We start from the raw sequence: 16,626 nt of genomic DNA on the forward strand, positions 1-16,626 counted from the left end.
CGACTTGGCCCTCGCTCTAGGTTCTTTTGGACACGGCAGATCCAACCTGATACCTAGTTCATCCAGCGGACCTTCATCACTGTTGCACCCAATTCGGTGCAACCTAAACAGGTGAGCATCACATATTCACCTTAATTTGAAGGGCGCTGATTCATCTTTACTTATTTACCCTGTGAGCGCCTTTCTAATCCTGTGGCCACATATTTGCCATATTCAATAAAGCAGCCGTGCCAAACAGTGCGCCCCCCATACAGCTCTGCCTCTGCAACACTATGGCGCTCGTCAGCAGGCTTGGACTGGCCCACAGGGGTACAGGTGAATCCCCTGATGGGCCCCTGAGCAAGGTGGGCCCCTAGTCTCCCACCCCCTGCACAAGTGGCACATAACACAGTGGACTTACTGCACTACATACATATATTCACTTATAGAACACTTGATAGATTATTTATTGTATTTGAATGTATCCGTATGGTGGGCCCCCAAAATACATTTTATTGGTGGGCCCTAGGCACCCCAGTCCGACACTGCTTGTCAGTGATATTAGTCAGTATATTAACATCACCAACCAGTGACATGTGCGAACAGATGAAAGCTTTTGAAAAACGAACATTTCACTTTGGATTGCTTCATGCTGTGCATGTTGGCGGCGCATATTAACATTTCATGTAATTCTTCCCAGACATGGTGGGTATCAGGTTTCCGCACATAACGAAACACTAAGATCCTGGGATTCTGGGGGAGGCCACAATACGATGGGGTGCAGACATGAAAGGATTACGTCAGAGAGATCAACTCGATGAAAGGCAGCGAGCATTTACGATATATCGCAGCTTATGTGTCACAGTACATGATACCTTTAAAAGTACTGCCCCCTACAGCTAATTGGGTGACATATGGACGTGGTCATAAGACCAGCTGTACACAGACCCTTGATTGTTTTGCAGAACTGTATACCACATGTTCCTTCTGTTCTACCAGTATGTCAGTCTTCACTGCAGTTTTGGCACTTGTGAACCAGGAAGGTCAGGATAAAAGGAGATATTACCTTTTTTGTTCATGGTTCATTACTCACTCCAAATGTACCGCTTCTACCATTAACGAGGAGCTGTTGCCTGTCCTATGTCTGCTTTAATAACGACTTGCATCCCCATGTAATAACAATTCTTATGACTCTATGTTGTGCCAATCCTTTATTATTCCTGCTAGAAGTTACAAATGAACACCCATTCTACCACCCTGTGGATAAGTTACTAACTGGAAACAATCTATTTAATACCTTCAGGACCCTGCCATTTTTCACCTTAAGGACCAGGCCGTTTTTTGGAAACTTGACATGTGTCACCTTATGTGGTGATAACTTCGGAACGCTTTTACTTATCCACTTTTCTTGCGACATACTGTACGACATATTAGTCGATATAATTTAGTCTACATAATTCACCTTTACTGATTAAAAAACTTACAGAAATTTTGAAAAATGTGCAATTTTCAAAATTTTAATTTCTCTGCTTTTAAGGCAGATAGTGATACATCATAAGAGAGTTATTACCTTACATTCCCTATATGTCCACTTTCATGTTTGCATCATTTTGTAAATGTAATTTTATTTTTTAGGATCTTATAAGGCTTAGAATTTTAGAAGCAAAATTTCCAATGCCCACTTTTTTAAGGACCACTTCAATTCTAAAGTCACTTTGTGAGGCTTACATAGTGGAAAACATCCATAAATGACCCCATTGTAGAAACTACACCCCTCAAGTTATTCAAAACAGATTTTACAAACTTTTTTAACCCTTAAGGTGTTCCACAAGAATTAAAGGAAAAGGAGATGACATTTTTAAATTTAACTTTTTTGGCAGATTCTCCATTTTAATAAATGTTTTCCTGTAACACATCAAGGGTTAACAGCCAAATAAAACTCAATATTTATTACCCTGATTCTGCAGTTTACAGAAACACCCCACATGTGGTTGTAAACTGCTGTATGGGAACACGGCAGAGCGCACAATTTTTGAAAGAAAAACAATCATGTTTTTATGTCTCCATTTTCAGAAAGCCAAATCTTTTTATTTTATGGGCGATTGTATTAGTTAGAGTCTAAATTTTTGCGGGATGAGATGACGGTTTTATTGGTACTATTTTGGGGTACATACTGCATTTTGATCGTTGGGTATTACACTTTTTGTGATGTATGGTGACAAAAGAATTTATTTTTTGGCACTTTTTTTTTTTTTTTTTTTACAGTGTTACCAGGCGGGTTAGCTAATGTGATATTTTAATAGAGCAGGTTGTAACGGATGCCTAATATGTGTGTTTTTTTAAATATATATTTTGGTTTTAAACAATAAAAGCATTTTTGAAACAAAAAATGATGGTTTTTTGTCTCCATTTTCTGAAAGCCATATCTTTTAAATTTTTTGGCCAATTGTCTTATGTAGGGTATCATTTTTTGCATCATGAGATGACGGTTTGATTTGTATTATTTTTGGGTACATACTGTTTTTTATGTGTTCATCAGACAGGTTACCTCGTGATATTTTTATAGAACAGGTCGTTACAGACGTGGCGATACCTAATATGTTTGTTTTTTAAAATTTATTTAGGTTTTAAACAATAAAAGCATTTTTGAAACAAAAAAAATTATGTTTTTATGTCTCCATTTTCTGAAAGCCATATCTTTTTTATTTTTTGGCCGATTGTCTTATGTAGGGACTCATTTTTTGTGGGATGAGATTGATTGGTATTATTTTTGGGTACATGACTTTATGATCGCTTGGTATTACACTTTTTGTGATAAAAGGGTGACAAAAAATGGCTTTTTTTTAGCACAGTTTTTTGTTTTTTTTTCAGTGTTGACCGGACAGGGTGGAGCATGAGATATTTTTATAGAGCAATACACCCAATAAGTGTGTTTTTTATTTATTTTTTCGCTATTTTTTACAATGTTATATGTCTCTTTTTATGAAGGGGCTTTTTTAATAGAATTTTTTTTAATTGTTAAAAACACTTTTATTTCACTTTTATAATTTTTTATTTTTAGGGTCTGATCCCTGTTTCAATACAGCACAATGCATTTGTATTGTGCTGTATTGAACTGTCATTGCCTTACACTATAAGACGCAGACAGTTGCCTAGGAGGCCCAGCCCTGGGGTTGATTCTCTTAGGCTTCCGTAACTGGCAGTCCCGATACTTTGGGGCTGCCATAGCAACCATCGGGTCCCTGTCACCGCAGCACAGGGACCCGATGGGGATGTACGAGCTGCCGCAAACCCCCTGTATGCCGCGGTCAGCGTGACCGCGGCATACAGGGGGTTAATCCGCCAGCATCTGTGTTTTCACTAATGCTGGCAGATACAGCAGAGGCCGTCAGTATCAGCCAGGCCCCTGCTACTGATCGCGGCAGCGTGTGTGGGGCAGCCGGTTAACCATAGGACGAGAATGCTCATCCTAAGGCGTTAAGTACCGGCCAGTTAGGATGAGCATTCTTGTCCTAGGTCGGCAACCTGTTAAAGAGAAGCGGTCACCCCTCCTGACTTGTCTGCTTTCTGGGTTCACATCACGTTATATGCCTCCGTTTGACTTATGTTACAAAAAAAGTATACAAAAATTCAACACCCCACGTTCTTGCATTCTACACAGTCCGGTAAAAAAAAGTATATGTTTTTTTTAACAATGGAACTCTAAGGTGAATGGATGCCACTGCATGGCATTAGTCTGAGACATCCGTTTAACATATACATTTTTTTGTATACCTTAAAAGGATTGGAAAAACGTGATGTGAACCCATCATAAGTGACTACTTGCTTCCCCCATGTAATAAAAATACTGCAATTAAGGTCCAGCTGGGTGTTAACAGTTGGGGGCGTGTCTCTGCCCAGTGTGACACTATCCAATCAGTACTGCCGGTGGCTGACTATGCAGAGACACACCCTCCAACTGGTCACACCCACCTGGACCTTCATTGCAGACTGCTAGTAATTCATTCATAACTTCTCGTAGGAATAATAAAGGAACAGCACAACATAGAGTCATAAGAATAGATGCTCCAGAATTGTTATTACATGGCGGATGCAAATAGTTATTAAAACAGGTCAGGAGAGGTGACGGGTCCTCTTTAAAGGGATTGTGCCAAGTTAGAAACTTATCCACAGGGTAGGGATAAGTTTCTCATTGGTGGAATGGAGGTCCAGTGCCCCCTTAGGAATGGAGTGGCAGGTCACGCATGTCCACTGCCACTCCATTCCTTTTCTGTGAAACTGCCAGAGAGATCCAAATACAACGCCACCCAGGGTCACCCCCCGGCCTACTTTTTTCTATGACAAATATAATTTCCGAAAAGCCCACTTACTAAACTCCAGATGTAGTTGTGGTTTAACCCTGCTGTTTACCTAACCGGCAATTACCAACTTCCTTTGCCACCCTGTCTTGTGGGTACTCGGGCACTGAGTTCATGATAATGACCCAGATATAACCTTCCTGTAATTCAGTTTTTTATATTTAAGAATAAATCTTAGAGGGAAATCCGGCAGTTTTCTCTACACAGTCATAGTGTGACCGGAACGTCAGACGTCATCCTGGAGCGAGCCGAATGCTATGCGTGACTATCAGTCCCGATGAAGCGGCGGGATGCCTGTGTGCCCACCGATCCCCGAGACCCCCATTGATCTGTGGACGTTCCAGTGGCCAGTCCCCACTAATCTTACATTCATGTGTTTGGCCAGTTTAACACACATCCCTCTTAAAGGGGTTTTCCAACTCCATGACATTTTGTACAATGCTATAAGATAACAAAAGAAGTAGTACCCACCATCCAATCCCCAGCGGCCCCACGCCAACGCTTCCCTAATCCCTGGTCTCCTTTTCCCAGACTTCAGCAATGGTGTGTCATCTTGTGACCACCGCAGCTGATCAATGGCTGCAGACGTGATCTCGGTGTTGTGACACATCTTGGCTAGAGCCCGTCGTTGCGGAAGCAGCAGGGGACTGGTTTGGCGGGTACTGCTCCTTTAGCTTTCCTAAGGCACTACCATGTTGGCACCTCCCCAGTTAACCAGTGAAGCAGCACTAATGTTTCTGTCAGACTTGATTGCACCTTTGCTCAGTACACGGCACCTACCTCCTATAGCGCTCCACATCAGGGTCTTCACGATAGAACTCCACACCTCCATGTCTCATGGCATCTTCAGGGTTGGCAAAAGCCTGTTGTAGGGGGCATGAAAATACAACAGTTACAGCAGATTTAAAGGGATTGGCAAAGATGAGAGACAAACACCTGCTTTTTTTCCTATCCAGAAATAGCGCCACCTTTGTCCACAGGCTATAAATGGTAATGCTGCTCAGATCTATTCAACCGACGCACCACACAGGTTTCCCAAGGCCATGCATATTTTTGCAACAATTTTTTTTTATTATTATTGAACCTCTAATAGAAAAAATTAATTTAAACTTGACTGGAATAATCCCACTGCTTTGTGTACTGAATTCCTATGCAGACCAATGCATCTCCATGGTTACACACTGCAAAGAAACCCTGTGTACTCTGACCCTACAGTAACGTTTCCTGTTGTCCTGTAGGATAAGCAGATGAATGAAGTATGACTGCAGGATTAGACAACTTGGGGTTTGTTTGCAGCCTGTTGCTGTAGAGGCATGTAGGTCCACCTAGGAGCTGTATACACAAAATGGTAGGATCAGGAATGTTTCTTCATTTTTTTTTTTTTTTTATGCATCGGAACAATAACATTTGTAAAACTATACAGCCCCTTTAAATCCAGACACAATGCTGAATATAATGCATCCTTCTTGGCTCTTTTTGAAGTATTTAAATGAGAGGCTCATGTAAAGATTTCCCAGTCGTTAAACAGTAACTCAGCTCTGACATGTTCCTCGCACCATTTGTCACCGTCGATAATTGCAAACAGAATTTATGACTGTAATTTGGAGTAAGCCATGTAGACATCAGCACAGGTTAGGAAATCCCTGTTTGGTAAGTAGGAGTCGAAGGCAGTCATGTTAAACAGTAGAGACTGCAGAGATGACCTGCACCACCATATATCTACTACTACTACAGCTAGCCTCAGATAGATCTATTGCACTCGTATTTAAAGGGAACCTGCCACCTTATAAATACTGTGCACCGGGTTTTAGAGCAGGAGGAGCTGAGCAGATTTATATATAGATTTTTGGAGAAAGATTCAGAAAAATTTGTATTTTATTAATGTAAATCCGTGCTCTTTCAGAATCCAGTGGGCGGTCCTAGCTGCAGAAATAATTGTCAACAATGATGGGACCGCCCACCGGACTCCTAAGTATGGAAAGAGCAGAGATTTCAATTAAAATCTATCTTTCCCCACAGAACTAAATATCAATCTACTCAGCTCCTCCTGATCTGTAACATGCTGCCTACAGATCAGACATGTTCAATATGACAATTTCCCTTTAATGGGGTGACCACATTTTATTTATTTGGGGAGGGGGGATGGGGTTGGCAACATTACCACCTAACCTGGGCAGATCTGCAAAGGGAAGCATACTTACCTGCTCTCTGCCACTGGGTCCTGGCCCATCCGGTTGCCTCGCTCGGGTCCCCCACTGTCAAAATCCATTTTGATGCCGATGCAGCCAATCACTGTCCACAGAGGTGACCTGCTCTCCTTGAGTCATGTCAACTGGACACATGACACAAGGGGGTAGATTGCAGGTTGATAGAAGTGGGACCCAAGAGAGGTAGCCGAGACTTCATATCACGCGGCCAAAATCACCATGTAGCCCTGAAAGTATACTAGTGTATTGAATTTAGCTGCTGGGGGAGGGGAAGTACATGGTTGCCTATGTCTGAAACAGCAGGTTGTTTTTTGGAAGGGGTATGAACATTACTCCCTTGCATACAGGCTACAGCAGCCTCAGTACAGAAAAATATACTGTTCCCTTCACCCTCAAAATGAAAGACTCTTCTGTGTAGTTGTCCTTGTACAGTCCAGACTTTAAAGGGGTGGTCCAGAATTAGAAAAACATGGCCAAAAACAGCTCTATTGAATGGACTTGAAAAGTAACACCTGGATTTTCACACATGCTCAGAGTTGTCACTTCTTTCGGCAGTTCATACATAACCCAGCAGAGGGAGACAATGAGCACTGGAGGCAGCTCCGCCCAGGATGAAGGTTGTATCAAACCTCTGTTCCATTCTAAAGATTGGTGGGAGTGAGACTTTTTTTAAAACCTTTAAAAAAAAATTTAAATAGGTCTTCTGTATTTGACTTGCGGATATCTACCGTACTGTGGATGATAATATCCACAGTGGCTGGAGTTGCCCTTTAATTCGGGTTATCGGTCTAATGGGATAGGTTACGTTTCTATAACGTTTGTGATCTCCCACACCTCGCCTTCCTGTGGGAGCTTCCCAGTGTTACACAATACAAAAAAAACATTACTAAATGTATACTGTGAAAAGATGGCGCAGCCCCAGCGTTGGCGTGGAGGTATTATTTTTTTTATATAAGCCTCGTAGGTAGTGGAAAATCCAGTCCTTCCTGCACATCTGTTTTCTCTCACACCATCACAGCCACCCAGAATTCATAATCAGCAGATAACACCGCACCACCTGCTTTACCACGCAGCATCATATACTTTCTAGTCTTGTATTTAACATGTCGTACAATACAAAAACTTCTCTTCCCAGTGGCTTACTTACCATAGGGGCAGAGCATGCAGTTCAGTCCATCCTGCCTGCTGGGAGGACACGGAACTGCTTCCCCTGTTTGCCATGAAACTTTCACTGGGGCTACTTGGAGACACCACTAGGGGAAGTCTGCATACAGATGTATACAGCTCCCATTGAGTTCAATATAATCTGTATAACACTGTATGCAGTAAGCTCCCCCTAGTGGTGGCTGTGGGCAACCGAAATTGTAATGAGCAAATTAGCTCACCTCTGGAAGGAAGAAAATGGTCTCTCTAGTGCTACCTATAGGTAGCATAATTTTTTTCCTACACCAGCTTAATCTCCACAAGAATTTCCCATGATTATTATGTCACAAAAACAGAGCTTCCCTATACATATATAATTTATATAAGGCTACTTTCACACTTGCGCTTGATCGGATCCGTTCTGAACGGATCCGATCATATTAATGCAGACGGAGGCTCCGTTCAGTACGGATCCGTCTGCATTAATAACTTAGAAAAATTTCTAAGTCTGAAAGTAGCCTGAGCGGATCTGTTCAGACTTTCAATGTAAAGTCAATGGGGGACGGATCCGCTTGAAGATTGAGCCATATGGTGTCATCTTCAAGCGGATCCGTTCCCATTGACTTACATTGTAAGTCTGAACGGATCCGCACGCCTCCGCACAGCCAGGCGGACAGCTGAACGCTGCAAGCAGCGTTCAGCTGTCCGCCTGGCCGTGCGGAGGCGAGCGAAGCGGAGGCTGAACGCCGCCAGACTGATGCAGTCTGAGCGGATCCGCTCCATTCAGACTGCATCAGGGCTGGACGGAGGCGTTCGGGTCCGCTCGTGAGCTCCTTCAAACGGAGCTCACGAGCGGACCGACGAACGCTAGTGTGAAAGTAGCCTTAGATTAAAGGCTTTTTTTTCTTGGTGTTTAATATTGATGGCCTATCCTAAGCATACATCATCAATATCTGATCAGTGGGGGCCTGACACCCGGAACCTTCCACCCTCTCCCAATCCACTGTTTGACGAGGCTGCAGTGCTACGGTATAGCGGCTGTGCTTGGTATTGCAGATCAGCCCCATTCATGGAGTGGCGCCTAGGCCATGTGACCGATGAATGTGACGTCACATGACGACAGCGTTCAGCTTCCTCTTGAACCAGTTGAGAGGAGGAGTTGCCAGCAGCCGCCCACTACCTATGCTCCCGAGGATAGGTTATCAATATTAAACACCCCGACAATCAAAGGTTAAATGTTAGTTCAAAATAATTCAGAATGAAAAACTAGTTACTTTTGCAAAGTACTTTCTGTTTGAAAAAAAGCTGTAGTCGCTAAATATTCCTTTTACTTCATTATAATGGTGCCCATTGGTGTCAATTGTGTATAGTAATATGCATGTCCACCTACTGAGCTGAATCAGTATGGTCGCTATGCTCAGTTCCAACTGCTACCGGCCATATCTACTGTTAGAAGCTGAGTGAGTTACTTGCGGCAGAGTGATCGGGCAAGCAGTTCCGTCACCGGAACTGCCTGCCGGATCCGGCAAAACGTATGCCAACTGATGGCATTTGTAAGACTGATCAGGATCCTGATCAGTCTGAAAAATGCCTGATCAGTCTGAAAAATGCATTGAAATGCCGGATCCGTCTTTCCGGTGTCATCCGGTAAAACGGATACGGCATTTATTTTTTTCACCTTTTTTTCGGCATGCGCATGCACAGGCCGGAAGGCCGGGTCCGGCATTCCGGTATTTTGAATGCCGGATCCGGCACTAATACATTCCTATAGAAAAAAAATGCCGGCATTCAGGCAAGTCTTCAGTTTTTTTTGGCCGGAAATAAAACCGTAGCATGCTGCGGTTTTATCTTTTGACTGATCAGTCAAAAAGACTGAACTGAAGACATCCTGATGCATCCTGAACGGAATACTCTCCATTCAGAATGCATGGGGATATAACTGATCAGTTCTTTTCTGGTATAGAGCCCCTAGGACGGAACTCAGTGCCGGAAAAGAAAAACGCTAGTGTGAAAGTACCCTTACCCTAAGTTCACACCTGAGCGTTTTACAGCGCGTTCAAACGCGCTGTAAAACGCTCAACACGTGAAAACCAATGCTTCCCTATGGCCCTGGTTTACACTTGAGCGTTTTACAGCGCGTTTGAACGCGCTGTAAAACGCCCGATGCATAAACAAGTTCTTGAGCTTTTTCTTGGGCGTTTGTTGCGCGTTTTGGCCCATAGACTCATTGGACAACACTGCAGTCAATCACACAAACGCGCGTCAAACGCGCGTTTACTATTGCAAAAAAAGTGCATAAAAACGCGCGACAAATACGCGCGTCTCAGAAACGCTCAGGTCTGGACCCAGGGTTACAGGGGAGAGCTGCAGCAGAAAGGAAACTCCCCTGCAAAAGGATATGTCCTCTGAGCTGCCATCTTGAAATAAATCTAGCAGCGCAATTGGAGCAATGAATCTCTGGATCCATGTCAGGTACAGGGCTGGTTCTAGCTTTGTTAGAAAGAGGCTGTCATGTACTATGTGATGTCTGATTTTCATCAGTCATGGGATAACCCCTTTAAATTTTCTGACAACAGTGATGTTTCTTCTATTTATCCGCATAATGAAATATCATCTGGAAGTTGTTTGGATCGTCAAGTTTTTTGACCACTTACTATCCCTTGTCACACAATTACTGTATGCATTTTTCTCCCCGTAGAGGAGCTCTACCCCCCCCCCCCCATTATAATGTCTCATTTTGTTACACTTGTTTTATCCTCTATTATTGCAGACCCCAAGCAATAAGCGGATGCACAGTGACCGCCCCATGCACAGATCCTATCAGATCACTCTATCCTCTATGAAAGAGAACTGGAGCAGTCCCTTTTTAAATGCTAATCTGCATAAACAAGGGACGCCCTAGGCTACAACTAGGAGTACACCATGATTTAGTCATTCTGAGTCAGTCTATGTAATTGGCCAACACATCCTACATTATTTATATGAGACCATCAGCCAGAGATTACATAGCAGAAAATCCATTGTATTAACCACTTATATTGAAAAACAAACAAAATTTAACATAGCCTCAGATCTGGTTTGCCCTAGGCACTTGCCTAGTTTGCCTGTCTCATAAATATAGCCCCGGGTGAGGGCAGAGGATAACAAGTCTTTGACAGGTCAAAAACTTTGGATGTAGGGGGGAAAGAAAATTTGACTTGTACATCCAGGGCAAGCGTGCATGGCTAGTACAATTGTGCAGATAAATATATACTGAATATATAGTGTATAATCAACAATATACAGTATATATGATCTATAGATCGCAACATAGAAGAAATAGAGATCAATATTACAGTTTCCTTGAAAGGGGTTATCCTATCTTGAGACATTTGCAGCATATCCAATAGGTGCAGGCCCCACTTCTCGGACCAGCTCTTACCTCCAGAACAAGGACCGCATTATACAGAGAGCACACTGCACATGTGCGTTGTCTCTTCCAAAAATAGCCGACACTTCAACTTTTGGAAGTCCCATAGGAGAGCAAGCCGCGCATGCGCAGCCATCCCTCCATTCACTGCTATGGGTCTTTCAGCGGCTTGCTCTCCATTCATTTCGAAGCCCCATACCTGAAATAGGAGCAGGTCCCAAAGGTGATACTACTGATATGCCATAATTGTCCCAGATAGGAATACCCCTTTAATACGTAATAAATGAAACAGGTAGAGACATGGCATCACTACTACCAAGTTGGCACAATACAAGCCGGTTTTGAGCTGAATAGTTATGTCATCGAGACTGGTTGCTATATACATACACATATACATGTGTGTGTTTGTTTGCATTGTATGGTATTTCCTTTTATCAGACTGGCAAGGTAATTTGCACCCATTTGCCCCTAGGTGGTGCTGGCACCACATAATACATATAGCTTGGGAGTGTCTAGACAGGAAGTTAGTCAGAGAGTTGAAGTTGGAGTGTGAGAAGGAGGAGAAGCAAGTTCATGGAGGAGAGAAACAGGCTAAAGTCAACTTATATCTGTTTTCCTTTCCTCTGGGCCCTGATCAAGCCTGGAGAAGATAACTACAGAAACCAAGCACCAGACAGTGAGTCTATGTACAAAGATGCAGAGAGCCTCGCGAGGGTAACAGCTAAATTTAGCTCATGGACCTCATTAGCACAAGTGCCTCAGAGCAACTTTCCGAGTGCCAGGACACAAATGGACAGTTAGTGCGCAGAATTGCCCTTGTCCACTACACAAGCCTTCTGGGTCATAGTTGAAAAACCTATTTATAAGAGTATCCTGCAAATAATGATGCAGATGTGTTTGCCTGCCACAAGGGAGATCGCCCTTAAAGGGGTTGTCCGGATTCAGAGCTGAACCCGGACATACCTCCATTTTCCCCCAGCAGCCCCCTTGACAGGAGCATCGGAGCAGTTCATGCTTTGATGCTCTCCTTTGCCCTGCACTAAATCGCGCAGGGCAAAGGCATTTTTTTTTTTGATCCGGTGACGTACCGCTGCTCTCCATGGGGCTGCCTGGAAGCCCGGTGACGTCACCGACACTGATGGGCGGGATTTAGCTTGCCCATCAGAGCCGGTGACGTCACCGAACACACTGCCGGGCGGACGTTTCCGCCCGGCAGTGTGTTATTGTAAATAAAAGATCGCTTGCCCTGCACGATTTAGCGCAGGGCAAGGGAGCGCATCAGAGCATGAGATGCTCCAAAGCTAGCCTCGGGGGCTGCCGGGGTGAAAATAAGGGTATGTGAACCCGGACAACCCCTTTAAAGGATAGCTCATAGTAACCAGATATATCAGCATATGTTAGCACCAGAGTACTATAGAGTGAACTTGGGATTACCACCAGGATCCATGCATGTAAAGTATCAGCATTAGAAGAATCCCTCCATTGACAACTGCCACTACCTGATAATAGGATTACCAGAGAACTTAATATTACTTATGCCATACAAAAAGCTTTCCATTGACGAACTGTACCAACTGTCCAGAGACTATTGATTCTTCAGTAAATGTTCAACTGGTTTACAACAACCGACTCCTGATTCTTACTACTGCTACTCTCAACATTTGTACCTAACGGTGCTGGCGTCACAAACCAGGGGCTCAGCCGCAAAAGCACCTAACACCAATTACCAACAAGGGCACCTCAACCAACATCTGTCTGGTATTCCCTGCAACCAAGAGTGCCCCGGAGGATTTTGTGCTGTCTTCCCATCCACTGTATGCCAGCCATGGGAGGCATCTGCTAACCGTCAGTACATGAACTATTGCACCCATTGGCCCACTGTGAGCCTCACGTGCTTCCCCTGTGGTTTGATATGCTACACTAGGGGTGCACTGCTTAGCAACTATACCCTATCATATGATTGTCAGACAGCCTTTCCCTAACAACAAACCTGGCTCAAATGACTCCAGACTGAACTGGCACTGAGCTGCGGACACAGATGACTTGGCAGAATCTATGTCATGCTTCTCCTTATCTTCGTCTGCCATGGTGATTAGTTATGGGGTGGAAAACGTTTCTTCAACACACCCATCACCATAATCCACCACCCCCGCCTTTATCTCCTGCCCTAGGCACTAGTCTAGTGTGACTACAGGCCTTACGAATTGTGGAGATAGCTTTCATTACCAAAGGCTGACCCAAGTCTCCATCCATCAACTCCACGCCCTGATTCTCACTACTGGGCCTTCAGATCAGATATCCAGCAGGTGAGCAGATGTAATCTGACCTTATGGCTCTCAGCCATGTGTACCCTGGGCGTGGAAGATGTTAACCCTACTGTCTTCACACATGAAAGATCCATTGACGCCATTCACAATGAATGCACTAAAGTTGACGCGCCATGAACCTGCTTTACTTTCTGGATGTGCATCGTCTCTAGCATTTGGTGCCCTTTGAAAGAATGTGCAGGTCTAAAACAGTATCTACATAGTCTTCCACACCTTGTTACGTGAGGATCATTGGACTGACAGGTCAATTGGGGTCAGGTAGGCATGTCACAGGAGGTGCCGTAATCCTATTATTTTCAGGAACGACACTCAAAAACCCATAACAGTCTGGATATTCCTGTTTCCAAGGTTGTATCCGAGATTACTGAGCAGGTGTATTATGTGTGCATGGCTTGCTGGCGGTGATGTGACCCTATGTCAGATAGGTGACCACTCATTCATCAATGTCATCGAGTCACCATTGTTCTTTAAAGGTTAATAGCCAAGGTGGCTTTTTAAAGGGTTACAAGATTAACACCTTCTGGGAAAAAGCTGTAATTAAGGGCTCGTGCACACGACTGTGTGCTGGCTGGGCCCATGCACAGGCACCGACCGTGGGGCAGCCGCATGCAGATTGCGGCGCCATTCACTTGAATGGGGTCCGTGATCCGCATCCGACGGTCCGCACCGCAAAAAAGAGTAGCATGCACTACTTTTTTGCGGTGCAGAGGCACGTACAATAAACCCACGGAAACACTCTGTAGTGCTTCTGTGGGCTTCCGATCCGTGCCTCCGTCCCGCATCTCCCGGATTGCAGACCCATTCAAGTGAATGGGTCCGCGATCCGTGATGCACACGGCCGGTGCCCGTGTATTGCAGACTCGCCGTATGCGGGCCGCAATACGACCACGGCCAGCACACGGTCGTGTGCATGAGCCCTAAGACTGTGAGAAGCATGTGGCAGTGTGACATACCCGCGTGTGTTCAGACTCTCTATAACTGCAGTATATCCAGGACTGGAATTGGAGGGAATTTCCAGTTTGGAGGTACTCTGTTAGGCCATTTCGAATTAATGGAGGAGAGTCCCTGTTTATGGACCTTCTGCATGTCCGTCTCAAAAGGACTCTGTTTTTCCATGGACAGCCGACTGATTTCAATAAGTAGCATGTAATGTTTAATTTCTCCTGTGGTGGCGCTGCAGGGAAATGATGCCAAGTTGCCTTGCAGATTACAGGTGGTCGCAGGAGTGGGACATCATACAAGTGTGGCTTATTTTTTGGGCGTCCTTCTGACAAAAACAGAAGTCTAAAACAGACAAGGGTTTTCCGAATGTTTAATATTGATGACTTATCCTGTATCAGGATCAGCTGTTTGAGGAAGCCGCGGCGCTCATTGGACCACCGCCTCCTCGCAACATACAAAGCACAGCGCCGTCCATTGTATAGTGGCAATGCTTGGTATTGCAGCTCAGCCCCATTCACTTGAAAGGGATGGAGCAGCGCCTAGACCATGCGACTGATGAACGTAACATAACTGCCCTAAGAAATGGCAGCAGTGCTCACAGAGCGCCGCTGTCCCTTCACACAGCTGATCGGCAGGGGTGCTGGGATTCGGACCGCCGCCGATCTGATACTGATTGACCAATCCTGAGTAAAACCCCTTTAAGTAACTGCATAGCTAGTAATTTAATTGCATAACTAGTAATCCCCTAAAATATTGTAATCGGAACTGTTGCTTTCACCATTTACAAAGGTAAGTGATCCACCTCTGGCACCGAGTCCCAACTGTTGTGACACTACAACTCTTAGCATGTACACTTGCTTAGCCGTTTTTAGAACTCTCATGCAAGTGAACGGAGCACGCTGGGAGTTGTCGTTCACAACAGAATAATAAAAGGTGCTGATTCCTTTCCAGAAACAGCCCCACTCTTGTCCATGGACAAGAGTGGCGCTGTTTTTGGAAAATAAGCAGCCCCTTTTTATTTTAATCCTGCATCCCTTTAAGTGTACCTGGTCGCTAAAGGGTTAGCCCTCAGTCTCCAGTCTTCCCACCCACATATACACATCAATCACACTTCATCCGTTTGCCGTTCATGCGTTTGGCGTTAACAACTGTCCGTCAGCGATCCCCGAAAGCGTTAACCATTTACTTGCCAGGACAAACTGCAGACTATACTGTATCTGTTTCACTACATGCTGCTCCACCAGGAATAGACAATCCTGCTATTCAGTGTGAGCCCCCAGGGAATGCAAGGAACATTTAACCTTTTCCATCCTAATAGTAATGTGCTGCTTTAAAAAAAAAAAAAAAAAGTATGAGTATTTTGTGACTTACTTTTTTCCGTAGTCGGATCTGCCCGGTGATTATAGCGAGAATGTACATTTTGATTATGAGGAGGGTGCTGTAGAAGACAAACGACAGGAATACCTTGTTTTCCATCTCGGCAGCTGAAAGGAGCAGTAAGCCTAGACTGAAGTGTAGATGGGAACCTCAGACAGTAGTAGAGGGGGGAAGGAAGCAGGAGGAGTAACTCCAAAGAAAGGAGGGGATAGTTCCAGCTGTGTGTGACCACAGAAAAATTGTAAAAATCCATAAAGTGATATGGACGGGTATAAAGGGGGTAAAAAAACTCAGAATTTCCACAAGCCAGGGAATGTGTCATCAGAAAATGACTTATTGTTTAAATCAAGTTTTTATGCTAAACATTTTGTTAAATAATTTTTGGTGGTTATTTTCCATTTTCCACATCACTATCTATATATATTTTTTAAAATCCTAAGGTTTTCGCACTGGCCACTAAGCCTAATAATAGGTGCCACTTCTTGGTCTGTACAATCACTTTTCAGTAGTCATATCATTATCATCACAGGATTAGGCTACATTCACACGACCGCATGTCCTTTTGGCATCTGTATTGCATCCGTGTTTTTGTTTTTTGCGGATCCATGGTAACAATGCCTATCCTTGTCCGCAAAACGGACACACTCTCTTTTTTGCGGTCTACGGAATGGACGTACGGATGCAGACAGCACACGGTGTGCTGTCTACATTTTTTGCAGACCCATTGAAATGAATGAGTCCTCATCCAATCCGCAAAAAATCAGAACAGACACAGAAAAAAAATAAGTTTGTGTGAATGTAGCCTTAGAATGACAGATATCACCTCTGTATAGCTAACTTAGGATCCACCATTTGCAAAGCTTATCTACTCTCCCTCTCTGTAC

At 44.1% G+C, this 16,626-nt stretch overlaps 1 protein-coding gene across 1 annotated transcript in view; it reads right to left on the reverse strand.

The window, feature by feature from the left end:
- The window catches only part of PTGES (prostaglandin E synthase), a 45,171-nt gene extending 29,282 nt beyond the window's left edge, over window positions 1–15,889 (reverse strand). The window contains exons 1-2 of the mRNA XM_044306519.1: window positions 15,737–15,889; window positions 5,118–5,200 (exon numbers count right to left, since the gene is read on the reverse strand). Of these exons, the coding sequence (XP_044162454.1) occupies window positions 5,118–5,200; window positions 15,737–15,841 (188 nt within the window). The 5' untranslated portion in view covers window positions 15,842–15,889. The remainder of the gene's footprint in view (window positions 1–5,117; window positions 5,201–15,736) is intronic.
- Window positions 15,890–16,626: the final 737 nt, after the last annotated feature.

This window comes from Bufo gargarizans, chromosome 9 (genome assembly GCF_014858855.1).
Source record: "Bufo gargarizans isolate SCDJY-AF-19 chromosome 9, ASM1485885v1, whole genome shotgun sequence".
Classification (NCBI taxonomy): domain Eukaryota; kingdom Metazoa; phylum Chordata; class Amphibia; order Anura; family Bufonidae; genus Bufo; species Bufo gargarizans.